The sequence below is a fragment of the Phyllobates terribilis genome, unplaced genomic scaffold (genome assembly GCF_046119375.1).
Source record: "Phyllobates terribilis strain yellow unplaced genomic scaffold, ASM4611937v1 Scaffold_12__6_contigs__length_324123572, whole genome shotgun sequence".
In the NCBI taxonomy this organism is placed as follows: Eukaryota; Metazoa; Chordata; class Amphibia; order Anura; family Dendrobatidae; genus Phyllobates; species Phyllobates terribilis.
The window spans coordinates 204,564,277-204,589,679 of record NW_027362772.1 but is presented as its reverse complement, the minus strand read 5'-3'; the positions used below and the strand labels follow the sequence as shown (position 1 = coordinate 204,589,679).

The following is a 25,403-nucleotide window of genomic DNA, read 5'->3' as shown; positions in this document are numbered from 1 at the left end:
ATCTCTGGCTGATATGGGCATAAAAGGGGACAAACTTATGGTGTGACCCCCATGCTCCCCTGACCTCTACCCCATTCAGAACCTCTGGAGCATCATCAAAAGGAGTGTCTATGATGGCGGGAGTCAGTTCACATCTAAGCAACAGCTCTGGGAGGGTATTCTGTCCTCATGCAAAACAATTGAAGCAGAAACCATCCAAAACCTGACAAATTCAATGGACGAGAGAGTTCAGAAGCTCCTTTCAAACAAGGGGTCCTATGTGCAAATGTAACATCACTTAGAATAAAGTTTTGAGTTGAAAACTGTTTGATTTCAGTTTCTAATAACCTGCTAATGCTTATAATTTCAAAAATGACCATTTTTTTGGTCTTTATTAAAATGAAAAGGTTGATCGAAGAGTGTGGTGGATCTAAGAGTGTGGCAACCCAGTAGTCAGGATTACTTCGAATTCTGACAATCTGAGGGTCATGTTGCAGGTAGTGCAGCAAGAAGGCACTTATGTGTCTTGCGCATCTTGGAGCCCCAAAATTATTTTCCGGGCTAGATGCAGCTAAAAATTATTATTAATTTTAAATCTGGTGGAGCTTAGTATAGATGGCCTAATAGAATCAGTACTGCACACTGCTACAAAGCCCAAATTATTTTACAGCCAAGATACAGATAAACATGATTAGTAATTTTAAATCTGGTGGAGCTTAGTATAGATGGCCTAATAGAATCAGTGCTGCACACTGCTACAAAGCCCAAATTATTTTCCAGCCAAGATACAGATAAACATGATTATTAATTTTAAATCTGGTGGAGCTTAGTATAGATGGCCTAATAGAATCAGTACTGCACACTGCTACAAAGCCCAAATTATTTTCCAGCCAAGATAAAGATAAACATGATTAGTAATTTTAAATCTGGTGGAGCTTAGTATAGATGGCCTAATCGAATCAGTGCTGCACACTGCTACAAAGCCCAAATTATTTTCCAGCCAAGATACAGATAAACATGATTAGTAATTTTAAATCTGGTGGAGCTTAGTATAGATGGCCTAATAGAATCAGTACTGCACACTGCTACAAAGCCCAAATTATTTTACAGCCAAGATACAGATAAACATGATTAGTAATTTTAAATCTGGTGGAGCTTAGTATAGATGGCCTAATAGAATCAGTGCTGCACACTGCTACAAAGCCCAAATTATTTTCCAGCCAAGATACAGATAAACATGATTAGTAATTTTAAATCTGGTGGAGCTTAGTGTAGATGACCTAATAGAATCAGTACTGCACACTGCTACAAAGCCCAAATTATTTTCCAGCCAAGATACAGATAAACATGATTAGTAATTTTACATCTGGTGGAGCTTAGTATAGATGGCCTAATAGAATCAGTACTGCACACTGCTACAAAGCCCAAATTATTTTCCAGCCAAGATACAGATAAACATGATTAGTAATTTTAAATCTGGTGGAGCTTAGTTTAGATGGCCTAATAGAATCAGTACTGCACACTGCTACAAAGTCCAAATTATTTTCCAGCCAAGATACAGATAAACATGATTAGTAATTTGAAAGCTTAAAACGGTTGGTGAGGTGATTTTAACCAATCATCAAGCTTTTACTCTCCCCAGGATGACACAGGCGTAGAAAAGTCGTTTCGGATCCATGATTTGTTAATCTTTATGAACGTGAGTCTGTCTACATTATCAGTGGAGAGCCGCGTGCGCTTATCTGTCAGCACACCACCAGCAGCGCTGAACACACGTTCAGACAGAACGCTGGCTGCGGGGCATGACAAGATCTCCAAGGCGTAAGTGGCGAGCTCCGGCCATTTATCCAGATTGGAAGCCCAAAAAGAGCAAGGGTCTAGTGACACAGTCATGGCTTCAATGTTTACTTGGAGATACTCCTGTACCATCGTCTCTAGGCGTTGACTATGTGTCAGACTTCTTGTATCCTGTGGCCTTGCAAAGGATGGGCTAAAAAAGTGGTGAAATGATTCCGCAAAATTGATGTTACCAGCAGATACTGTGTTTCTGTTACAGTTTGAGTGCTGAACACTCGACGGTCCCACGGTTGGCAAGTTGGAACTGTGAGATTCACTACGTGCACCACTGGTGTTTTGTGGAAAAGCACATGTAAGATTCTGCAACAGTCTCTGCTGATACTCCTGCATGCGTGCATCACTTTCTATGGCAGGAATAATTTCTGCAAATTTACTTTTCTACCGGGGATCTAACAGTGTGGCAACCCAGTAGTCAGGATTATTTCTAATTCTCACAATTCGAGGGTCATGTTGCAGGTAGTGCAGCAAGAAGGCACTCATGTGTCTTGCGCATCCAGAAGCACCAAGTCCCTGTTGTGTTGGTGGCGAGGTAACAATCATGCTACGTTCCTCTGTCCTCTCCCCCCAACCTCGCACAACAGAAATGTGATCAAGGTCTCCCTCATCTGATGAGTCTTCCATCAGTTCGTCCTCCACTTCTTCCTGGGCTCCTGCACCTTCCTCACTAGTTTGGCTGCTACCATGCGCCCTGGTAACACCATCTCCCCCACCCTCACATGCCTGCCGCCTTGTTGCTGCCGACCGTCTGGACCTTGCAGATGTTAGCCCTTCCGCATACAACTCCTCCTCCTCTACTTCCTCCACCTCCTCTTGTGCCACCACCTGACTCTGAATTCTGTTTAACATGTGCTCCAGCATGTAAATCACCGGAATAGTCATGCTGATAATGGCATCGTCAGCACTAAACATCTTCGTCGCCATTTCAAAACTGTGCAGAAGGATGCATAGGTCCCTGATCTGAGACCACTCCTCCAGCGTGATTTGCCCCACCTCTGGATCTCGTTGGCCCAGGCTATACGTCAGAACGTATTGCACCAGGGCTTGTCGGTGCTGCCACAGTGGCTGCAACATGTGCAGAGTTGAATTCCACCGGGTAGGCACATCGCATTTTAGCCGGTGAAGTGGCAGGCCCAACGACTTCTGTAGAGATGTAAGTCGCTGAGCTGCGGGATGCGAACGGCAGAAGTGAGCACACAGCGACCGTGCCCTCTGCAGAAGGCCATCTAGTCTGGGATAGTGGGCTAAAAATTGCTGGACAACCAGGTTCAACACGTGAGCCATACAAGGCACGTGTGTGACATTGCCCCGGCGAAGGGCCGCACCCAGGTTTGCAGCATTGTCGCACATGGCCTTCCCTGGTTTCAGGTCCAGTGGAGACAACCATTCATGAAATTGGTTCTCCAGAGCTGACCACAACTCCTCAGCTGTGTGACTCACATTTCCCAGACATTTCAAAGTAAAAACCGCCTGATGACGTTGAGCCCTACTGCCAGCATAGTAAGGAGGTGTGCAGGATCCCTTCTGCGCAGTTAGAAAGCTTGTGGCATGACCAGACAGGCTTTGGGTGCTGGTGGAGGACCAAGAGGAGGTTGAGGAGGCAGAAGCAGTGGAGGAACTTTGAGATAAAGAGGATTGATGCACAACTCGTGGGGACGGCAAGACTTGGACAGCAGCCCCTTGTCCTGCTGTCACCATAGTCACCCAGTGCCCAGTCAGCAACATGTAACGCCCCTGTCCATGCCTACTCGTCCAAGTGTCTGTGGTGAAATGCACCCTGTCACACACAGAGTTTCTCAAAGAAGCGGTGATGTTGTGTGCGACATGCTGGTGGTGCGCAGGCACACCTTTCTTTGAGAAGTAGTGCCGACTGGGCATCTGGTACTGGGGCACTGCAACGGACATAAGGTCTCGAAAATCCTCTGTGTCCACCAGGCGAAAAGGCAGCATTTCTGTAGCCAAGAGCTTGCAGATGGTGAAATTCAACCTCTTAGCTTTCTCATGGCTAGGAGGAAATGGTCTTTTACTTGTCCACATCTGAAGGACCGAGGGCTGGCTATTGTGCTTAGATGGGGTTGATAAGGGTGTCCCCGGAAAACTGCCGGTCTGTGAGGAAGATGCAGGCGGACATGTTAGGTTGCCTTGATCCAAAGGTGGTGCTATCGATGTCAGACAGCGCTCAACACCAGCTGGTGTTACCACCTCCAAAGAAAATGATGACCTGCCAATCACGCTGGCTGTTGCGGGTAAAGAGGTGGCAGGTCTGCGTCCTAAAACAGGTGTGACTGCTGTCCCCCCAGTCACAAAGGATGAAGAGGCCGCGGATGCACAAGATATGGCAGACGGTGGTTGGCCCGGCCGGCTAGGCCGCATTGTAGCACAGTGAGCTTCCCACTGCAACTTATGCTTCATGTCCATGTGCCGGTTCATGCATGAAGTACTCAAACTATGTATTTTTTGGCCTCTACTTAGCTTTTGCTGACAAATGTTACAGATAACACGAGTTGGGTCATCTTTATCGATCTGAAAAAATGCCCAGGCTATGCAAGGCTTAGCACCCATGCGACCTGAAGAGCCACCATGACTTGTGGTGAGAGGCAGAGTTGTGTTTGAGGATGCAGTTGTTGACGTGCTTCCAGTACTACGTCTCTGTCCAGGAAGGCGCAACCTGACCTCGTCGTCACTAGCATTCTCCTCCACCTCCTCTGCTGACCTCATCTCTTGGCTGACTGTGGGTTGACAGTAAGTGGGATCTCCAACCTCATCATCATCACCCTGTGCGTTATCACACCCGTCGTCCTCAGAGCCAACCTGTTCCTGCCCTGACAAAAAACTAAAGTTGTCGCTCCAATCAGGTATTTGAGTCTCATCATCGTCTTCCTCATTGTCTCCACCAACAGGAGTTACAGTTTGGGAATGAGGGTCTACATTATGGTCAGAACCTTCAGCGTCTGGTCTTGGATCCGACTCATAAAGATTCTGGGCATCAGTGCAGATCATTTCCTCGTCTGGATTCACAGAAGCGCTGGAGCCGACCTCTGATTCCCAGGCTATAGTATGAGTAAACAGCTCTGCAGACTCAACCATCTGTTCTACCTCATACTAAGACGGGCAGCTGGAGATTTGGGAGCTGTGAGGAAGCAAGTGCGATTGGGGTGACACCTTTGAGGACTGGAGTATTTGTGATGTTGAAGTTGATGTGGAGGAGAGCCCACTTAAAGGAGCACTTGATATCCGTTGAAGCACCTGCTGTTTTTGTGCCTCATCTGGAATTTGTAGCGATTTGCATGGCCGTAAGAAAGGGATCTTATCACATTGTCCGCTAAAAGAAGTAGACATTTTAGTTTGGCTGGAAGATGGTCTTTCTTCTGCAGATGTTACTGTTGCTTTAAAACCTACCCCACGGACACAACCTTTTTTCCCCCTCCCAACACGCCTATTCCCCTTTCCACCAGCAGCAGGCCTTTTTCCACTCATTTTGGTGGTTAACTAATTCACAACTCTGGAGTTGTTTGCACAAAAAAACAATGGATGGGAACCGAGCAGAGCTGAGTGGCCAAACTGTGGTATTAGGCCAAAACTATTGGCTGGGTTAGATGCAGAAAAAAATTATATTCAATTTGCAACCTGATGGAGGTCAGTTTATATGGACTAATAGACCAAGTCCCACACACTGTTAGAAGCCCAAATATTTTTTCAGATCTAGATGCAGAAAAAAATTATATTCAATTTGCAACCTGATGGAGGTCAGTATAGATGGACTAATAGAACAAGTCCCACACACTGCTAGAAGCGAAAATATTTTTTCAGAGCTAGACGAAGAAAAAAAATATTTTTAATTTGCAACCTGATGGAGGTCAGTATAGATGGACTAATAGACCAAGTCCCACACACTGCTAGAAGCCCAAATATTTTTTCAGTGCTAGATGCAGAAAAAAAATATTTTTAATTTGCAACCTGATGGAGGTCAGTATAGATGGACTAATAGACCAAGTCCCACACACTGCTAGAAGCCCAAATATTTTTTCAGAACTAGATGCAGAAAACAATTATATTCAATTTGCAACCTGATGGAGGTCAGTAAAGATGGACTAATAGACCAAGTCCCACACACTGCTAGAAGCCCAAATATTTTTTCAGAGCTAGATGCAGAAAAAAATTATATTCAATTTGCAACCTGATGGAGGTCAGTATAGATGGACTAATAGAACAAGTCCCACACACTGCTAGAAGCCCAAATATTTTTTCAGAGCTAGATGCAAAAAAAAATGATATTCAATTTGCAACCTGATGGAGGTCAGTATAGATGGACTAATAGAATGATGCTATGCCCAAAAGGTTTTACTTCACTAGGTGCAGTAAAAAAAATTGGTATTCTATACACAGGTGGTGTAGCTTGCAACACAGATAGGCTACTCCACTGACTAACACACTCTGCAATAGGCCAAAAAGGATTAGCTTTGCTAGATTTAGCCAAATGATGTGAAAAAAACTTGCACAGCACTGGCACAGACCTACCTGGCAAAAACTGATAGGAACTGATGTAACTTAGTCCTGAAAAGGACTGCAATTATAATTAGTCTTTACTCCCAACCTATCTATTTAAGAGCACAGACCTGCCTGATAAAAGTCGTAGGAAATGCTGTAACCTAGTCCTTAAAAGGACTGCAATCACAACTATTCCCTACTCCCAAGCTATCTGTAGATTTGTGTGAAAATTGGCTTGAAATTAACAAGGTATAGCGCACACAGCAACAGTGGTGCCGTCTAACACGCAGCTGCAGCAGTGAGAAAATGGTCGCGACGGGGAAAATGGCTGTGTCTTATAGGGCAAGGAAATGTGACATACACTGCCAATGACACATGCCCTTGCTTGTGTGAAAAAAAGCACTTCGCTCCCTGTGAGCGCTGCTGAAAGGCTGACAGATTGCACCTCCCCACTGTAAAAGTGGGAAAGAGAAAAAAAAATGGAGATCTTCATTATTCCTGCAGAGATCCATCCCCTGCCCCTCCCCCCGCCCCGCTGTACACTCAAACTGCGTATTAACATTAATTTTCATCATTACTGAGAAAAAATCCAGTTATGATTTTGGTGCACGAACAGTTATCGAACATAACCTCGAACAGCCGAATTTTTTTCAAATCGTTCGTGTTCGCCGAACGGCTCGAACACCGCCCAAAACAGCTCGAATTTGAGATTGGCGAACAGTTCGAGTCGAACAACGCTCATCTCTAATCAGGAGCCCTGATAAGAATTTTTTGTTTTTAAAGCAACTACTATAATGCCCTTCACCACCAGTTTTCCCTACACTCATTAGTACAGATCACACCGGTATTGAATGCAATAGATGGAGCACTGATAAGGATTTTTTTTATCTTCAACAACGCCTATATTATTATTATTATTATTATTTATTATTATAGCGCCATTTATTCCATGGCGCTTTACATGTGAAAAAGGGGTATAATACAAGGACAATTACAATAATCTTGAACACAATGTGACAGCGACTGGTACAGGAGGAGCGAGGACCCTGCCCACGAGGGCTCACAGTCTACAAGGGATGGGTGAGGATACAGTAGGTGGGGGTAGAGCTGGTTGTGCAGCGGTATGGTGGAGCGGTGGTTACTGCAGGTTGTAGGCTTGTCGGAAGAGGTGGGTCTTCAGGTTCCTTTTGAAGGTTTCCACGGTAGGCGAGAGTCTGATACGTTGGGGTAGAGAGTTCCAGAGTAGGGCGGAAGCACGGGAGAAATCTTGTATACGATTGTGGGAGGAGGAGATAAGAGGGGAGTAGAGCAGGAGATCTTGTGAGGATCGGAGGTTGCGTGCAGGTATGTAACGGGAGACTAGGTCGGAGATATATGAAGGAGACAGGTTGTGAATGGCTTTGTATGTCATGGTTAGGGTTTTGAACTGGAGTCTCTGAGCAATGAGGAGCCAGTGAAGAGATTGACAGAGAGGAGAGGCCGGGGAATAGCGGGGGGACAGGTTGATTAGTCGAGCAGCAGAGTTTAGGATAGATTGGAGGGGTGCGAGAGTGTTAGAGGGGAGGCCACAGAGCAGGAGGTTGCAGTAGTCAAGGCGGGAGATGATGAGGGCGTGCACTAGTGTTTTTTCAGATTCATGGTTTAGGAATGTGCGGATCCGGGAGATATTTTTGATTTGGAGTCGGCAGGAAGTGGAAAGGGCTTGGATATGTGGTTTGAAGGAGAGTTCAGAGTCCAGGGTTACCCCAAGGCAGCAAGCTTGAGGGACTGGGGAGAGTGGGCAGCCATTGACGTTGATAGATAGGTCAGTTGGGAGGGTTGAATGAGATGGCGGAAAGATGATGAATTCTGTTCTGTCCATGTTAAGTTTTAGAAATCTGGCAGAGAAGAAGGATGAGATAGCAGACAGACATTGTGGGATTTTGGTTAATAAGGAGGTGATATCGGGTCCAGAGAGGTAGATCTGTGTGTCATCAGCATAGAGGTGATAATGAAAGCCATGAGACTCTATGAGCTGTCCCAGGCCTAAGGTGTAGATGGAGAAGAGCAGGGGTCCTAGAACTGAACCTTGGGGGACACCGACAGATAGGGGGCGAGATGAAGAGGTGGTGTGTGAGTGGGAGACACTGAATGTCCGGTCTGTTAGGTATGAGGAGATCCAGGATAGGGCCAAGTCTGTGATGCCGAGAGATGAGAGAGTCTGGAGTAAGAGGTAATGGTCCACTGTGTCAAAGGCAGATGACAGGTCTAGGAGGAGGAGGACAGAGTAGTGTCACTTAGATTTGGCGGTTAGTAGGTCGTTTGTGACTTTAGTCAGTGCAGTTTCAGTAGAATGGTGTGGTCGGAAACCAGATTGTAGGCAGTTCAAGAGGGAGCCCTATCCCTTCTCCAGCAGCTTTCCCTACACGCAATAGTACAGATCACAGCAGTATTCAATACATTAGATGGAGCCCTGAAAAGGACTGTTGTTTTAAGGTTTGTCCTGCAAGGCCATAACGCTCACTTTCCATTCTGTAGTGACTGTCCCTACTCTGTTTCTGGGTACAGTGTGGCGAACATGGCATCAGCAGGTCTTATATAGACCCAATGACGAGATGCGGCCAGCCAAACACAGTAATGTCAGTAGCCAACATGGCTATGGCATTACCATGATTGGCAGGCAATCCCCGCCTGTTTAGTGGCTGAAAATCAGCTGTGAAACATGCAGAGCAGGGAATCGAGCATGGTGCCTGAATACCCAGATACTCTATCGAGTACTGAGCATCTCGAGCACTAGGATGCTCGATCGAGTAGCGAGCAGTGCCGTGCAAACTCGCCCATCACTAGTCCAGGCATCTTCCCCATGCTGTTCCCATTCCATTTGAGAACTGTTTCCATCCATTTCAGTGATTTTCCTGCCCCCTCCCCCAGCCCTCCTGTTAGGGTCTGCCGGAAAAATGCTCAAGTTTCCCATTGACTTCCACTATCCTCGTTACTCTAATCAAGGCCATACGAGCGTCCGACCTGCTTGATAGTTTGACCTGCTACTAGAGTATTTTAGTGCTCACCCATCACTACTGCTTAACAGGCAATGCTATGCAACAAAGACAACTGCTTAACAGGCAATGCTATACACCAAAGACAACTGCTTAACAGGCAATGCTATACACCAAAGACAACTGCTTAACAGGCAATGCTATACACCAAAGACAACTGCTTAAAAGCAATGGTATACACCAATGATAACTGCTAAAGTTAATGCCATATGATGCGCCCCCTGGGCCGTGGGGTACTCGGTGCCGGGCCGGTCGTTGCTAGGGGTGATGTCACAGTGGCGGTGACCCAGGGCGGTCAGTAAAAAGGGGCTATTTACAGGAAATTTATAGTTTTCGTATATATACAGTTCGTGACGCCACCTGTGGTATGCGGCCAAAGGGAGCTGCCACTGTGGAGCAAGTCCTCTGCAGCTGGTGTGAATGCAGCAGAGTTGGTTTAGCTCTCCACAGGCAGACCTTAGCTCCAGGGCAGTGTAGATGTTGCACTTATAGTGTAATGCAGAGGATGGCGCAGGTAATGATCACAGAGACAGTAAGGTGCAGTCCTCAGGGTTTACTCATGGTTTCTTAGACTTCCAGTTACCAGTACTAGAGTAACTTCCCACGGCGTCCTGTGCTTACTCAGGGAGGGGTTCAGCAAACTCCCAGGTCTCTCCGGAGTACGTAACGGGACCCCATTCTGTGTGTTCCTTCTGGCCATCTCCCTGCACCTCACACCCAGTGTCTCAGGCCAGTGGCCGCGGACCTTGCCGGGCGACGTCTTCTCTGTCCCCTGGGTCCTCTATGGCTACCTTCTTGGTGAGACAGATGTGGCTTGTGGCTGCAGTACCTGAAATACTGCAGCCTCCAGTTTCCTAGTTGAGGATTAAAGAACTATGCTAGTTTAGGGACCGGTCCCCTCTGTGCGACCTGACCCCTCCACCTCCTGGTAGATTCGGGAGTATGGGTGTCCTCCAGCACTACCCGTACCCCTGGGGTCCCTTCCACGTTCCTGGAGACTTTCCTGCTCCTCTCTCTCTCTTCAGTCTTGGGCCTCTTTGGCTAGGCCCTTCTCCTGAGCAGAGCTCCTACAGAGCTCCTGCTCCTCTCACTGTCCTCCTCTGACTGACTCCCTCTGACTCCCCTCAACTCCCAAGATGGCTTCCCTCTTTTTATATCACTTCTTTCAATGCTCCCCTGATCTTCTTCCTCCACCCACACGCACTACATGGTTCCCCCTACTTTGGTTCCCCCCACTCCAGCCAGGGACAGGGCTCAGCAGGGAAGCAACGCATCTTGCCCCTCCTGCTGGTCTGGAGAAGTGTAGTGTTGGATGCAGGTGTTAGGGTCCCGGGCAGCACTCCCTCCTTACCTGAGAGTAAGATACCTCACCTCTGGGTGAGATGCAGTACCTCTGTGGCGACTGAACCCGCAGGGGCCCCACACATACACCAAAGACAACTGCTTCCCAAGAAATGTTGGGAAATGTAGTAAGATGGGAGCAGAGAATTCTGAAGAGGAAGTGATCCTATGACAACACAGCTGGTACCAGAGGACAGGAAACAAATTAAAAGGGCATAAAACAACAAGAAACTTGTCAGAAAAGGTACATTGGGATCTTTAGGAGCATTATTCTTAAAGCACCACTCCAGCAGGTTTTTTTATTGCAAAGGGGGTTACAGGGCCGGTTTGCGGCGGGCTGGAACTAAGTTCTTTTTGCCCTGAAACCCCTCTTCTAAACAGGAATTTGAGTGGAGTGTGTTGTGCTGTGGAGTTCGTTCTTTACTCACTTTTAGTTCGGGAGTCCTTGTTACCTCCATGTCCATGAGACCGGATGCGGCTACAGACAAGGCAGGAGACCTTGGGTCCAGTTTAATAGGTTCAGCTTTACTGTGAAATTTGGTTACACACGGCTGCAGAAAACAGATTAAGACAGAGTCTCTTTTTGGTGATGTTCCCTTTGTCCTGTGTACTATCAGTCTTCGCTTACCTTCTGCCCGACCTGTTCGTTCCTATCAGACATAACAGCTTCCCTGAGGCCCACCATCCTTCACTTCCTCTGCGGCCCGGCTCACATCTTCCTCACAGGGGACACAGAGATATGACACTCAATACCTCTTCTGAGCCTTAGGCCCAAAACTGTCCCAGCATCCAGACGAAGCTTCGGATGTGCCCTCATACTGTTAGCAGACATATACTGACAGAACCCTTTCATCTCTGTGGCCTCCACTTTCTTAGAACCTGTTAACAGTGTAATGTCTAGTGTTACTCTGAACTACACTCTCCTTCACTCCTTCACTGCCTAGCCTCCATTCCTTGACTCTGAACTTGACTGACTGAAACTAGAAAGTGCTTTTCCTATTAACTGCTCTAAGCCCTCACAACTGGTGGGCTAATCCCAAACTGTTAACTATTTACGGTCTTGTGTAGTGCAAACTATATCCCTATACTCGATATGGTTCCCCTAGTGGACAGACCTCCCACACTCCAAGGGACGGCCTTGAGGTAGAATCTCTCAGGAGAACCGAGACACAAAACCAGCCATAGAGATAAAATATAACATTCTTTATATTAAACAATATAAGTAACTTACATTAACACAGAACACTATTTACATGTCACAATCACACTTCTCTTTAACCCTCTGTTGCCACAACGTCTTCTTCTACCTTTCCACCCCCTCTACAATTGCACCACTGGAGTGGTGCTTTAAATGTAAGTCCTCTGTCCCGTGTCTGATGTGCACCTTTTGGCATTTTCATCTGTTTTTGCCACTGCTCCAGTCTGTCTCCTGCGAAAAGTTACCTGCCTGCAGCTCCAGTGTTTCATAGAGCGGCACGGAGGTCACTTTTCAATACAAGTATATGAGAACCTCATTCTGGCCTCATTCTGGCTCTCATAGACTTGTATTGAGAGCTTTTAACGTAGCTGTTTACTTCCAGCCAGTCAGAAGTTACTGTCACAAGATGGCGCCAAGGGACCAGAGTGGCACAGAAAAAGTGGGAAGATGATGGATGATGAGTATATGACCAGGGGTAGGAGGCTTGCATTTAAAGCGTCACTACAGTGCTGAAAAAAACAAACAACTGGAGTGGTGCTTTAAAGGGGTTGTCCACTACTATTCAAAATAACCCAATGTGTTTTTATGCTGAATAGAAGCTTCTTTCTAATTACCTCCCACCGCTGTTTCTGCCTGTGAGTGGCGCTATCACTGGCCGCTCACAGGCATAACGTGACCCCCGGCTGCAGCCGGCTCTGACATCCGCTGATGTCACGTCATGATTCAAGATGCAGCAGGGGGTCCCTCTTCTGTGTTCCACGGTGGCTGCTGGGTTATGGGCTGGGTTACCCCGTGCGTCACACCCAGCATCCACGGCGCACTCTCCCTCTCCCCATTCATTGTGAAAGCGTGCGGTGGATGCTGGGTGTGACGCGAATGGTAACCCTGCCCACAACCCAGCAGCCACCACGGGAACCCCAGCGCTGAGTCACGCCTCACTTGATGTGAAGTCAGCGGGGGGGTCACGTGCTGCCTGTGAGCGGCCACCGATAGCGCCGCTCACAGGCAGTAACAGCAGCGGGAGGTAATCAGAAAGAAGATTCTTTTCATCGTAAAAATACATTGGGTTATTCTGAATAGTAGTGGACTACCCTTTTAAGCATTTACAGAACAATAGTAATTGAGTCAAGATAGTGGACAACCTCTTTAAAAGTTACATTTTGTCAAGAAATGTATTTGTCTAAGAAAGAAGTATATAAATGCACCACTGCAGTACCTTTTAATGTCCCTTTAACTGAGATTAATTGTGACTTTAGCAGTTTTCATGATGGCAAACTGGAAATAAATATATATTTTTTTATTTACGTGTTTATATTTTAGTTGGTAATAAGGACGTAATTTTTTTTTTACTTTTACAGCACTTTCTCTTATGAACGTATATGAAGAAGGATGGGCACAGAAGCATTTAGGTGTGGATATAGAACGAAATATACAAGTTATTTGGAAAAGACATGGCAGGCCATTTGTGTACTTGGCATTTGTATCTCTCAGAGAAGAGTGCTCTATCCCACGTGAAATCGACCTTATTGGAGGCAATGAGCATACCGTGATTGCGCTAAACATTGGAGTACATTTCAGATTATTCCCTGTTCATCACTACATCCGAAGACTCCTCAACATTCGTCGTGCTATAGAACGTCTCTTTCTCAGAAGCCCAGAAACAAAAGTTATCATTAAGACTGAGAACACAAGTGATATGGAAAATGAGTATGAAGGAATGAGTGATTTCCATGCATATATTCACTACTTCATAATGGAAATAATCTTCAAAGATCTCAATGTTGGATTTGTCAATGGCTGGGACATGACTACAGCATTTAATACAAATCAATTGCATCCGCCAGAACCTTATTTAAGTAATGAGGTGGACATGTTAATGACATATATATGTAGCTAGTTTATTAAATACAAATATATGTGAAAAATATTGTGCCTTGTACATTCCTTGACAATTTACAGAGAACTATACATTATTAACTCATAATTTACGCAAGTCTATTTCGTTACCAAATACTGTTATTTAAGAAAAGGTTATCATAGCCTATATTTATTATTTTAAGCTAATTTACACGTGCAGTGGGAATTTTGTTATTGTAGAAATTTCTTTAATATTTTCTACCAAAATCCCAAACATATATTAATAAAAATTATTTGAAAATTTGTTGATGGCTATAAACATTAAAAATATCTTGACGGGGATATACAGTATGTTCAACGTAAACATAATGGTTTCCTTTAACCCCTTCACCCCCCAGTCTGTTTTCACCTTCCTGACCACGCTAAATTTTACAATTCTGTCCAATGTCATTTTATGAGGTAATAACTCTGGAACACTTCAACAGATCCCAGTAATTCTGAGATTGTTTTTTCGTGACATTTTGTACTTCATAGCAGTGGTAAATTTTGGCCAATGTAATTTGTTTTTCTTCATGAAAATATTGAAAAGTTCCCCAAAATAATGAAAATGTAGCAATTTTCGAACTTTCAATTTTTATCCCTTAAACCAGATAGACATACCACGCAAAATAGTTAATAAATAATATTTCCCATATGTCTAATTTACATCTGCGTCATTTTTTAAACAGGAAGTTAAAAACCAATTGTTTTAGAGACCACATCACATTTTAAGTGACTTTGTGATACCATTTAAAAAACGGCATCCCTCAAAGTCCTCAAAACCACATTCAAGAAGTTTATTAACCTTTTAGGTGCTTCACAGGAATTAAAGCAATGTGGAAGGAAAAGATTAACATTTTAATTTTTCCAACAAAAATGTTCTTTTAGCCCCAATGTTTTTATTTTCACAAGGGTATCATGAGAACCTGGACCATACAATTTGTTGTGCAATTTCTCCTGAGTACACCAATGCCTCATATGTTGTGGAAAACTATTGCACACAACAGGGCTCGGAAGGGAAGGAGCATCATTTGACTTTAAAAGCGCAAAATTAGCTGGAAAAGATAGCGGAGACTATGTCGCTTTTGCAGAGTCCCTGATGTACCTAGACAGTGTAAACCCCCCACGATTGACCCAATTTTGGAACATACACCCCTCAAGGAATTTATTTAGAGGTGTGGTGAGCACCTTTAACCTGCAGGAGCTTTATGGAATATTATAACGTTGAGCCGTGAAAATTCAAAAAATAAAATTTTACCTACAAAAATGTTGCTTTAGACCCAAATTTTCATTTTCACAAGGGTAACAGGAGAAAATAGACCATACAATTTGTTTTGCAATTTCTCCATGGTGGTGTAAAACTACTGTTTAGAAGCACGGCAGGGCTTGGAAGGGAAGGAGCACAATTTGACCTTTGGAACGCAAAATTGGCTGGAATAGATTATGGATGCCATGTCACATTTGAAGAGCCAATGACATGGCATAACAGGAGAACCCCCACAAATGACCCCAATTTGGAAACTACACCTCTCAAGAAATTCATCTAGGGGTGTATAGAGCATTTTTAACCCTCAGACAATTCACAGAATTGTATACATTGGGTTGAGTAAATGGGAAAATTACCATTTTTTCCACTAAAATATTGCTTTTAGTTTTCAGACTGGATACTAGGAGAAAATGAACAGTACAATTTGTTATACCCTTTGAGTACAACAATACCACATATGGGATCGTAAACTACTTTTGCGGCACCGTGCGAAGCTCAGATGGGAAGAAGCGCCATATCGAAGTTCAGATTTTGCTGGAATGGTTTGAGGGTGCCATGTTACATTGGCAGAGCCAATGAGGTACCAGAACAGCAAAAACCTCCATAAGTGATGTCATTTTACAAACTATACCATCAATGAATTCATCTAGGGGTGCAGTGAGCTTATTGATCAGCACACCAAAGACAGCTCTAAAGAGTTCCCTGGTGTGGCATTTCTTCAAGGAATGGGCAGAGGACAGGCAATGAGTTGTTTGCATGCTGTGCCATCAGACCCTGAAGCGAGGAATAAATCTTCTGAACCTGAGCACCACATGCATGACGAAGCATCTGAATTCGAAGCACATGGTGCAGTGGAATATATACCTTATAAACAGAAAAAACTGACCAGCACATCCAAAACAAGAAATAGGTTTGTACAGGTGCTTACTAGGAGCAGCTACCTCCATATACAAATAAAAAAAATGCGCTAAGATTTCTCATTTATTTCTATTTTCTAGAGCAGTGATGCTATTCAAATTTCATATATTTCATGTTCGCATACTTAGTGTTGCAGTGTGCTACTTTGTTTTTTATTTGTATTTGTATATGGAGGTAGCTGCTGCTAGTAAGCACCTGTACACACCTATTTCTTGTTTTGGATGTGCAAGTCAGTTTTTTCTGTTTCCATGTATAAGCTTTGACTGAGCACTCCGCCTCTAGGTCACAGGTGGTTTTAATTGCAGCAGGTTCTTGCCTTCCCATACACAAACAGATTTATGTCTCTTAGAGAGGAGTTCAGACAGGGAGGTTCCTGGTATGACGAGAAACGCCTTAACGTGGCTACCAGGTACACATGAATTGGCCAATTTATGCGCTAACATTTCTCATTTACTTCTATTTTCTAGAGCAGTAATGCTATTCAAATTTCACATATTTCATGTTCGCATACTTAGCGTTACAGTGTGCTACTTTGTTTTTTATTTGTATATAGAGGTAGCTGCTCCTAGAAAGCACCTGTACACACCTATTTCTTGTTTTGGATGTGCTGGTCAGTTTTTTCTGTTTCTATGTATAAGCTTTGACTGAGCACTCTGCCTCTAGGCCACAGGTTGTTTTAATTACAGCAGGTTCTTGCCTTCTCATACACTAGCAGACTTATATATCTTAGAGAGGAGTTCAGACAGGCAGGTTCCTGGTATGACGAGAAACGCCTTAACGTGGCTACCAGGTACACTTGAATTGGTCAATTTATGCGCTAAGATTTCTCATTTATTTCTATTTTCTAGAGCAGTAATGCTATTCAAATCTCATGTTCGCATACTTAGCGTTGCAGTGTGCTACTTTGTTTTTTATTTATATACCTTATAAAACATGACAGATCTGAGCTTCCTCTTGTTCTCGGCCTCTTCCTCCCGCTCAAGATCAACAGGGCCACCTACCTCCCCATAAAGAGAGGATGTGATAACCCCACCACCACCAGGGCCACCGAGCATCTCCACTCCGTTACATGGAAATATTCAGCTTTCCATCCCCAAACCCTGGAGAGAAAGAGGAGACCCCCCCCCCTAGCCACCCACAAGCCATGGTCCTTTATGACAGCATTTCCAAATTACCGGCCCTTTAAATGCTGCCATTCGGGCTGGTGGAAACAGATAGTTTTATTACACTCCTCTGGGGGACAAACACCACAATATGCAGGAGCCGTGGACTGGGATCAAACAGCAGACAGATGAGTGTTTGGTGCCTATAAACATCAAGCCTGGCTTGGTGGTGTGCGATAATCATAGCCGGTTTGACGCACATCCATTGCCTGGCACATGTGCTGAACTTAGTGGTGCAGAGCTTCCTGAAAACTACCCACGTGTCAGAGTTGCTGCTAAAAGTGCAGGCAGTGTGTGCTGGCTTTCGGAGTTCTCACCCTGCTGCTGCTCGCCTGTCTGCCCTGCAGCTTCACTTCTGCCTTCCCACTTACCGCCTAATATGCAATGTACCAACAAGGGGAACTCCATCTTGCAAGTGCTGGAGAGACTGTGCGAGCAGAAGCAGGCAATAGTGGAGTTTCAGCTGCAGCACGCATGGCTGAGTCGCTTTGCGGAACAACACCACTTCACTGCCAATGAGTGGGCCTCCTTGCATGACTTGTGTGCCGCGTTATGCTGCTTTGAATATTCCACCAATACGGCCTGCGCTGATGATGCCATTATCAGTGTTACTATATGATTGCTGGAAAAAACAATACAGGCGATGTTGGCTGAGGTGGGGGCACAGGAGGAAGAGAAGCAGGGCCAATTCACACCGTTATCAGGCATGTCATCCACACATAACTCAGAGAGTGGGTTACTGTCCCAACAGCGGCCTAGTACCCAACTGTACAGCCAGGGGACAGTTTGAGGAAGAGGATGAACAACTGTGTTTACAGCCTGATTAACGACAGATGAATTGCCCGTATTGTTACCAGTGCTGATTACTGGGGGGCCACCCTGCTGGATTACAAAAACACGCTGGTAGAGAAACTACTGATTTTCCCACCTCACAGTGGGAGCTCAGTGGAAGAACAAGGCAGAGGCGGAGGAAGAAGTAGCCAATGCAGCTAGGGCACCACCAGCACCTCAGAAGGCAGGGTTAGCATGGCCAAAATGTGGCAAAACTTTCTCAGCAACCATAATATCCGGCAACACCATCTGATGTGGTACGTATTAGCAGGAGGCAGCGTTGCAACAACATGGTAGAAAAGTACCTATCCACATGTCTCCATGTACTAACTGATGGATCTGCCCCATTTAACTTCTGGGTCTCCAAATTGGACACATGGTCTCAGATTGCCCTTTATGCCTTGGAGATGCTGTTGTGTGTGTGTTTAGCACTATCAAGCGCATCCACCTGTCCACATACAACGTGGGGAAGCTACTTTTCCTGAAAATGAACCAGGCGTGGATGCCACAGAACTTGTCCATAACCTTGGATGACTAGAGAACTATATGAGCTGCACCCAGCCAGTCTTCAACGCTATTTGCCATTGGTTTCATTTTGATGTCTATTCCACAAATAAAACTTCCAAAAAACTGTGTTGGTTACCTCCTCTTCCACCTCTTCCACCTACACCGCCACGTCCACCTCCTACACCTCCTCCTACAGTCTGACCTCCACCCCCTGGTTGTAGCTTGTTAGTTTATTTTGGGTTCATTCTATGTTCTTTTGAGTCAGCTCCCTTAAAAAAAAAAGGAAAAAAGAAAAAAATACAAACAATACAAAAAAAGCAGTGCTGGATTAATCCTCCATTGCCTCTTCAACCGATACTGCCACATACATCTCTTCCTCTACTTGGACCTAGGCCTTCTGGTTCTAGATTGCAAGTTTGAGTTTTGTTAAAAGTTTTTATAATCTGCAACCGTGTTGGTGGGAGTGATGTGCACCTAAACAAATTTTTCTACTGTTATGCAACCATGTGATAGTACTGTGCCAAATGCCGCTGTGTGTACACTGCAACCATGTCTGTGAAAGTACTGTGCCAAAAGCAGCTGTGTATACTCTGCAACCCATTTCTTTGGTATTACTATGCCAAAAGCCACTGTGTGTACTCTGCGGCCATGTCTGTATAAGCAGTGTGCATAAAAATAATTCTACTCAGCAGCTGTATTTTTGCCATTTATAGTCCAAACAAATAATTTTTCTGGACCGCTGTGTCATTTCTACTAGTGTGGCAAATTACTCTCAGCAGCCGACTCTTTGCCATTTGTAGGCAAAACAAATAATTTTGCAGTGTGTTTTTGAGAGTAGTATGTGTAAAAAATGATTGTACTCTGCAGCGGTGTTTTGCGAGTAGAGTGTCAAAAAATTGTACTCTGCAACGTTTTTTTGCGAGTAGTGTAGAATGCTGTGGTCAAACACATCCGATTATCCTCTACATTTGGAACTTTCAATAGGAACTTGAAAACCCATGTCTTCAGAACAGCTTATGTGGCACCCCAGGGGTCTGGTTTCCACAGTAATAGCAATATTACGTCTGAGAGCAGGTGGGAGGTCTCCTGGCCAGGAATCCTATGCATGCCACACCTCCTGCCCAGTCCTGGGAGGGGAAGAACTTCCCCTATATAAGACTGGGGCTGAGGCAGGGTTAGGGAGAAAGAGGAGAAGAAGAGTCCCAGACAGAGACATAGTCTGGTCTGGAGAGGAGCAGCTATAGGAAAGAAAGATCAGGAGCTCAGTGGGAGCAGTGCTAAAAGGAGTCAGGGGCTGGAAGCTGTAGAGCTCGCCCTGATTGAAGAGTTCTCACCGGACCCGGAGTCCGAGGCTGTGGGGACTAATCCTTACCCAGCAGCAGAAACCGACCGGCAGGGGATTTCAGGTCCTCTGGCCAAGAAACCCGAAGGCACGGTCACACGCAAGGGACCAGCACCGCCGTCGTGGAGCGGAAGCTACCAGAAGGCCCCGAGTCACCGGCCATACGGGTGAGCACCACACGGTACACTCAGGGACGTGGGCTACTTTTACCCGCCTCTAGCAAGGTAGCCAGAAGAGTACAATTAGTTGGGGAGGCCTACAACTCCGCCTGGCCAGGGGAGATCCCATCTGCTCACGGACTGACCAGGCCCCGATCGCTAGCCAGTACTCCGGGAGGGTCTACCTTTGTCACCAGTAAAGACCCTGAACTACACCGCACCGTCTCTGAGTGGTTCCTGCTACCTGCATGCTATTCTGCTACCCCCTTCAAACACGTCGGCTGCCCTGAGGCCATACCCCTCCCGTTGGGGGTTATACCATCTACGCTGCACAATCGTACCACCGGCCTCAGCGGTCTGCCCTGCAGCGGCGGCTTCATAGCCGCATTCAACGGGTGGCGTAGTCGAACACCGTACCATCTTCTGCTAAACTCTGCCACTCAGCTTGACTCCCTGGGCACGGACCGGGTCACCGCCACGAGACTACTACCCCTATCAGATCCGGCTCCGGGTAGGCTCCCGCGTGCGCAACGCTGCGTGACTCAGGCCCAGGGGCGCGTCACTTACAGCCTGCAATAATCCCCCTGCCACCTCACCAACACCAGAGCTCCTGCAATCCCTGAAACTACTGTCTCCTTCCCCATTATGCTGTAGAATGTAAGGCTGCATGAGTAGGGTCCTCTCCCCTCTGTACCTGTCTGTTACTATTGGTGTGTTCATTGTATTTTCTATTTTTATTTTGTATGTAACCCCTCCTCATGTACAGCACTATGGAATCAATGGTGCTCATGTGGCGCCCTGCTGCGTATTGGTGCCACAGAAACCGGAAGGGTGCATGGATGGACTTCTCCACAAGAGGCCCTCACACATTCACACACCTCCACCCTACCACCTCAGACCAGCAGAGGGAGCCCATCAGGGATATATATATGGGGGGTGGAGCCAGGTAGTTCAATTAGAGTTTAGAGTTTAGTATGCTCAGTGAGAAAGCAGCACACAGGCTGCTGTGTGAGGCAAGTTGAGGCCTACAGCACGCACAGAAGCCTAGTGAGGGCCCCTAGAGTGGCTGAAGGCAAAGAGGAAAGGAGAGAGGAGAAGGAAGAAGTAGCAAGGGGGCAGAGGAGCATACCAGGCTCACCCCGAGATACATACCGGACACCGGGTCCGCGCCTATGGAACCCTTTATACCCAGTAGGGACCACCGGAACCACTGGAGGACTACAGGTCCCAGGTTTACCAAACGCTGACTACAGTACCAGGGCTAGGAGTCACGGAGGCCCAGCGTCCAGGGAGAGTGATCTCCAGGAGAAAGCCCTACCACCAGGTCAGCAGGTATAAGGGAGAGAGAGACAGTAACCAAGCTAGGCCTAGTACCAGGCAGGCCAGAAGCTTAGCGAGTAAAGCAAAGGATCAGGAGGCCCTATACCCGCTCACTGGGGAGAGTCCAAAAGTGCGCCCTTCGTCCGGAGTACCCTGGACCGTGCCTGCATCATCACCAGTAAAGGTACTGAAGCTTATCCCCATGTGAGTGTGCGTCTTTCCTCCGGGACCATCCTGCCGTCTCTCCCCAGCATCCACCATCTACCCTTACACTGCCCTGGAGCTAGCTCTATCTGTGGAGAGCCACACCATCCCTGCTGCCTTAACACCAGCTCCAGAGGACTGCTCCGCAGCGGCGGCACCCTTTAGCCGCAATCCACAGGTGGCGTCACGAACACTTTCCCAAATCCCCTATAAACTATTCCCCCTTTTACTGACCGCCCTGGGTCACGGACCGGGCCAGCTACCATGATATCCCCCAGCAACCAGAGGCCTGGCTGCTGAGTACCCCACGGCCCAGGGGGCGTGTCAGCCATGGCGTCACGAACAGGATTTCGTACCCGTCGCCACCGGGTACTGTGCGCCTTAAATGACTGTAATACTCACTGTGGTGAAGGTTTCCCGCCATTCCCGAGGTTTCCCGCCATTGTCCGCCATCTTCCTGTCACTGCACGGGAAGAAGAGAGGCGTAACCGCTGGAAGCGCGCGAAGCCCAGGACACGCCCCGTCCCTGACGTCGAACCAGGAAGCGTTAGGTCCTGGAAGGAGTCCAGAGGACGCTCTGACGTCAGACGCGAGCGACTCAAGGTCCTGGAAGAAGACAGTCGCTCGCGGAGCTGCGGCCTACCTAATAGGAAGTGAAGAAGGTAGGCTCCGGTTCACTAGGGGGGCGCAACCATGGCCGACAACCAGCAAGCCGCCGGAGCACCGGTTAATGCTCCTGGTGCCCAACCTGTGCCCGGCGCTGCACAGGCCGGAGCGGCCGCTCCACCAGCAGGGGTCGTGACTCCGTTGATACCCATGGCCCTGCCGTATATCCCTGGAGCGAAATGGCATTCCCAGTATAATGGAAAACCAGACACCCAGTCCGGATTCAAGAGAAAAATATGCGGTGTGCTAGACATGTATTCTATGACTGGAAAGCAGAGAGATGCTGTGGTGCTGGGACAGTTGACTGGTGCCGCAGAGCGGGAAGTTGAAACCTGGCCAGCCGCAGACCAGGAATCAGTATCCATCATCTTTAAGAAACTGCAGACTGTGTTTGAAAACCGCACTGAGACAGATCTCCGGATGAGGTTCTATCACTGTGTCCAGAAACCTGAGGACAGTATCCGGGACTGCGCCTGGCACTTACAGGAAGCCCTGCGAGTCCTGAAACAGGTTAGTCCAGCCAGCATACAAGATGAAAATAAAATGCTGACGGAACAGTTCATACGGGGGTTGAGGTCCCAGGAGGAGAGCAGGACTGTACGTTGGTGGGCCTTAGACCATCCAGATGCCACCTTTGACACCCTTAAGGACATGGCTATAAAGGGTCTGCAGCCCCTGGAAACATCAGATACTGCTTTCCAGCGTTACCAGGGTGGGGCCACCCCAGTGCCTGCTACACCCACTGCTCCTTCATTAACGGCGGAAACAAAGATGCAAACAGTGCCTCCTAGCGAGCTGGAAAGCCTACGCTCTGAAGTGTGCCAGTTAAGTAAAACCCTGCCCATTGTCCTGAGCACCCTGCAGCTACAGGAGGAGCCCGAGCTGGAAGGAAGGATACTACTCGCCGAAAGCCCTGAGGATGTCCCCTGGATGAGAAGAAGAAGGAGGACAATGCCACCCCGTAGGAGGACAATGCCACCCCGTGGGAGGACCAACGACCAACGTCACCCTCCAGGACAATTCATCTGCTACCGCTGCCTGAAGGCAGGTCACACAGTGCTGAACTGTGCTTTAAACGAGCAAACCCTGGGGCAAAGGGCCGACACCCAGGAGTAAATCAAGCAGGCCCATCAAGCTGGTACCACCAGTTCGTAGGAGGAAGGCCTTTCCTGTCCATCATGCTGGACGGCATTTCTACACCTGCGTTACTGAACACCGGCTCACAGGTAACCATCATACCTGATGTCCTCTACAAAAGGTACTGGTACGTAGATGAACTCCGCCCGCCAGCCCCGAACCTCTCTGTGTATGCCTCTAACGGCCTTCCTCTTAACCTAGTAGGGGTTAAGGACGTGACAGTGAAGGTGGGGAGAGCGGAACTGAAGGACCAAGGACTGATTGTAGTGGAATCTAACCCTGGTGATACAGACTTGTACATGATACTTGGTACAAATATTGTAGGTAACTGTTTGGGAGAAGTGTTCTTTTTGCTCCAACAGATTGCTGACACTGCCAAACCAGGGCAGAGGAAGGTGCTCCAGAGAGAGATACGAGCCCTCCTGTACCAGCAACAGGTAAAGGTAACAGGTGGTTAGATTGGTAATGTACGGGTGACAGACCCGATACCCATTGTGATTCCCCCAATGAGTGAAATGCTGATTTGGTGTAGGGCAGCCATAGGTCTCAAAGGACAGAACTATCAGGTGGTAGTGGAGCCCTTTAGCTCAGAGCACAGACCTACACTCTTAACTGCCAGGGGGGTGGTTGATGTACGCAATGGGAGGGTATCCGTACGTCTCCTAAATTGTGGGGAGGATGAAGTTAAATTACCAAGATACGCCACTGTTGCCAGGTTGTATACCGTGAATGATGATGCCATACACACGGTGGAATCCTTGACCCCACCAGATACAGTGGAGGACAATGACTCCGAAGCTCAGCTGGAGGATTGGTGTCAACAGCTCCATGTTGGGACTGACGCCACTCCTGTCCATCAAAAACCAGGTGTGTACAGGGTGGTCCAGGAATACGAACAGGTATTCAGCAAACACCCACTTGATTTTGGGAGGATTAAAGGGATACAACACCATATACCCACAGATGACCATCCACCCATCAAAGAACGTTACAGGCCTATACCACCAGCACACTACCAGAAAGCGAAGGAAATGTTGCACGACATGAAGAAAGCAGGGGTAATAAGAGATAGCTGTAGCCCCTGGGCAGCTCCCCTGGTCCTGGTCATGAAAAAGGATGGGTGCATGAGGATGTGTGTAGATTTCAGACAGGTAAATCGCATAACACATAAAGATGCATACCCTTTGCCCCGTATAGAGGAATCCCTGGCTGCACTAAAGTCTGCAAATTACTTTTCTACCCTTGACCTCAATAGTGGGTACTAGCAAGTAGCAGTTGCTGAGGAGGACCGGGAGAAGACGGCCTTCACTACCCCGATAGGACTCTGTGAGTTCAACAGTATGCCGTTCGGACTCTGTAACACCCCTGGAACGTTCCAGAGATTGATGGAGTGCTGTTTGGGACACCGTAACTTCGAGACCGTGCTGCTATACCTGGATGACGTGATAGTGTACTCCAAGACGTATGAGGACCATTTGAAGCACCTGGCGGAGGTATTTGAAGCGTTGTCCCGGTATGGGATGAAATTGAAACCTTCCAAGTGCCACCTGCTCAAACGGAAGGTTCAGTACCTGGGGCACATCGTCAGTCCAGAAGGAGTAGCACCAGACCCGGAGAAGGTCACTGCCATCCAGAAGTGGCCGGAACCGAAGAATCTCAAGGAGGTACGTCAGTTCCTGGGACTGGTCGACTATTACCGGAGGTTTGTAAAGGACTAACACCAAGAAGGCAGCACCTTTACAAGATCTCCTGGTAGGACAGTCCAACAGAGGCAAGAACCCCCCCTTCCAGTGGGGTAAAGAGCGGGCTGAGTCCTTTGCAGTGATGAAAGAGATCCTGACTGGCGAAGAAATGCTGGCCTACCCTGACTACAGCCAACTATTCCTGCTGTACACTGATGCCAGCAACGAGGGACTAGGAGCTGTGTTAAGCCAGAAGCAGTATGGCAAAGAGAAGGTGATTGCCTATGCCAGCAGGAAGCTCCATCCTACCGAGAGGAATCCAGAAAACTAAAGCTCCTTCAAGTTGGAGCTCCTGGCCTTGGTCTGGGCCATCACTGAACGATTCAAGCACTACCTGGCCTCCACTAAGTTCACGGC

The 25,403-nt window shown here is 47.1% G+C and overlaps 1 protein-coding gene across 1 annotated transcript in view; it reads left to right on the top strand.

The window, feature by feature from the left end:
• Nucleotides 1-13,792, top strand: part of LOC141171752 (NXPE family member 1-like) — a 243,487-nt gene extending 229,695 nt beyond the window's left edge. The window contains exon 4 of the mRNA XM_073655393.1: nt 13,254-13,792. Coding sequence (XP_073511494.1) covers nt 13,254-13,792 — 539 coding nt within the window. The remainder of the gene's footprint in view (nt 1-13,253) is intronic.
• The last annotated feature ends 11,611 nt before the right edge of the window (nt 13,793-25,403 follow it).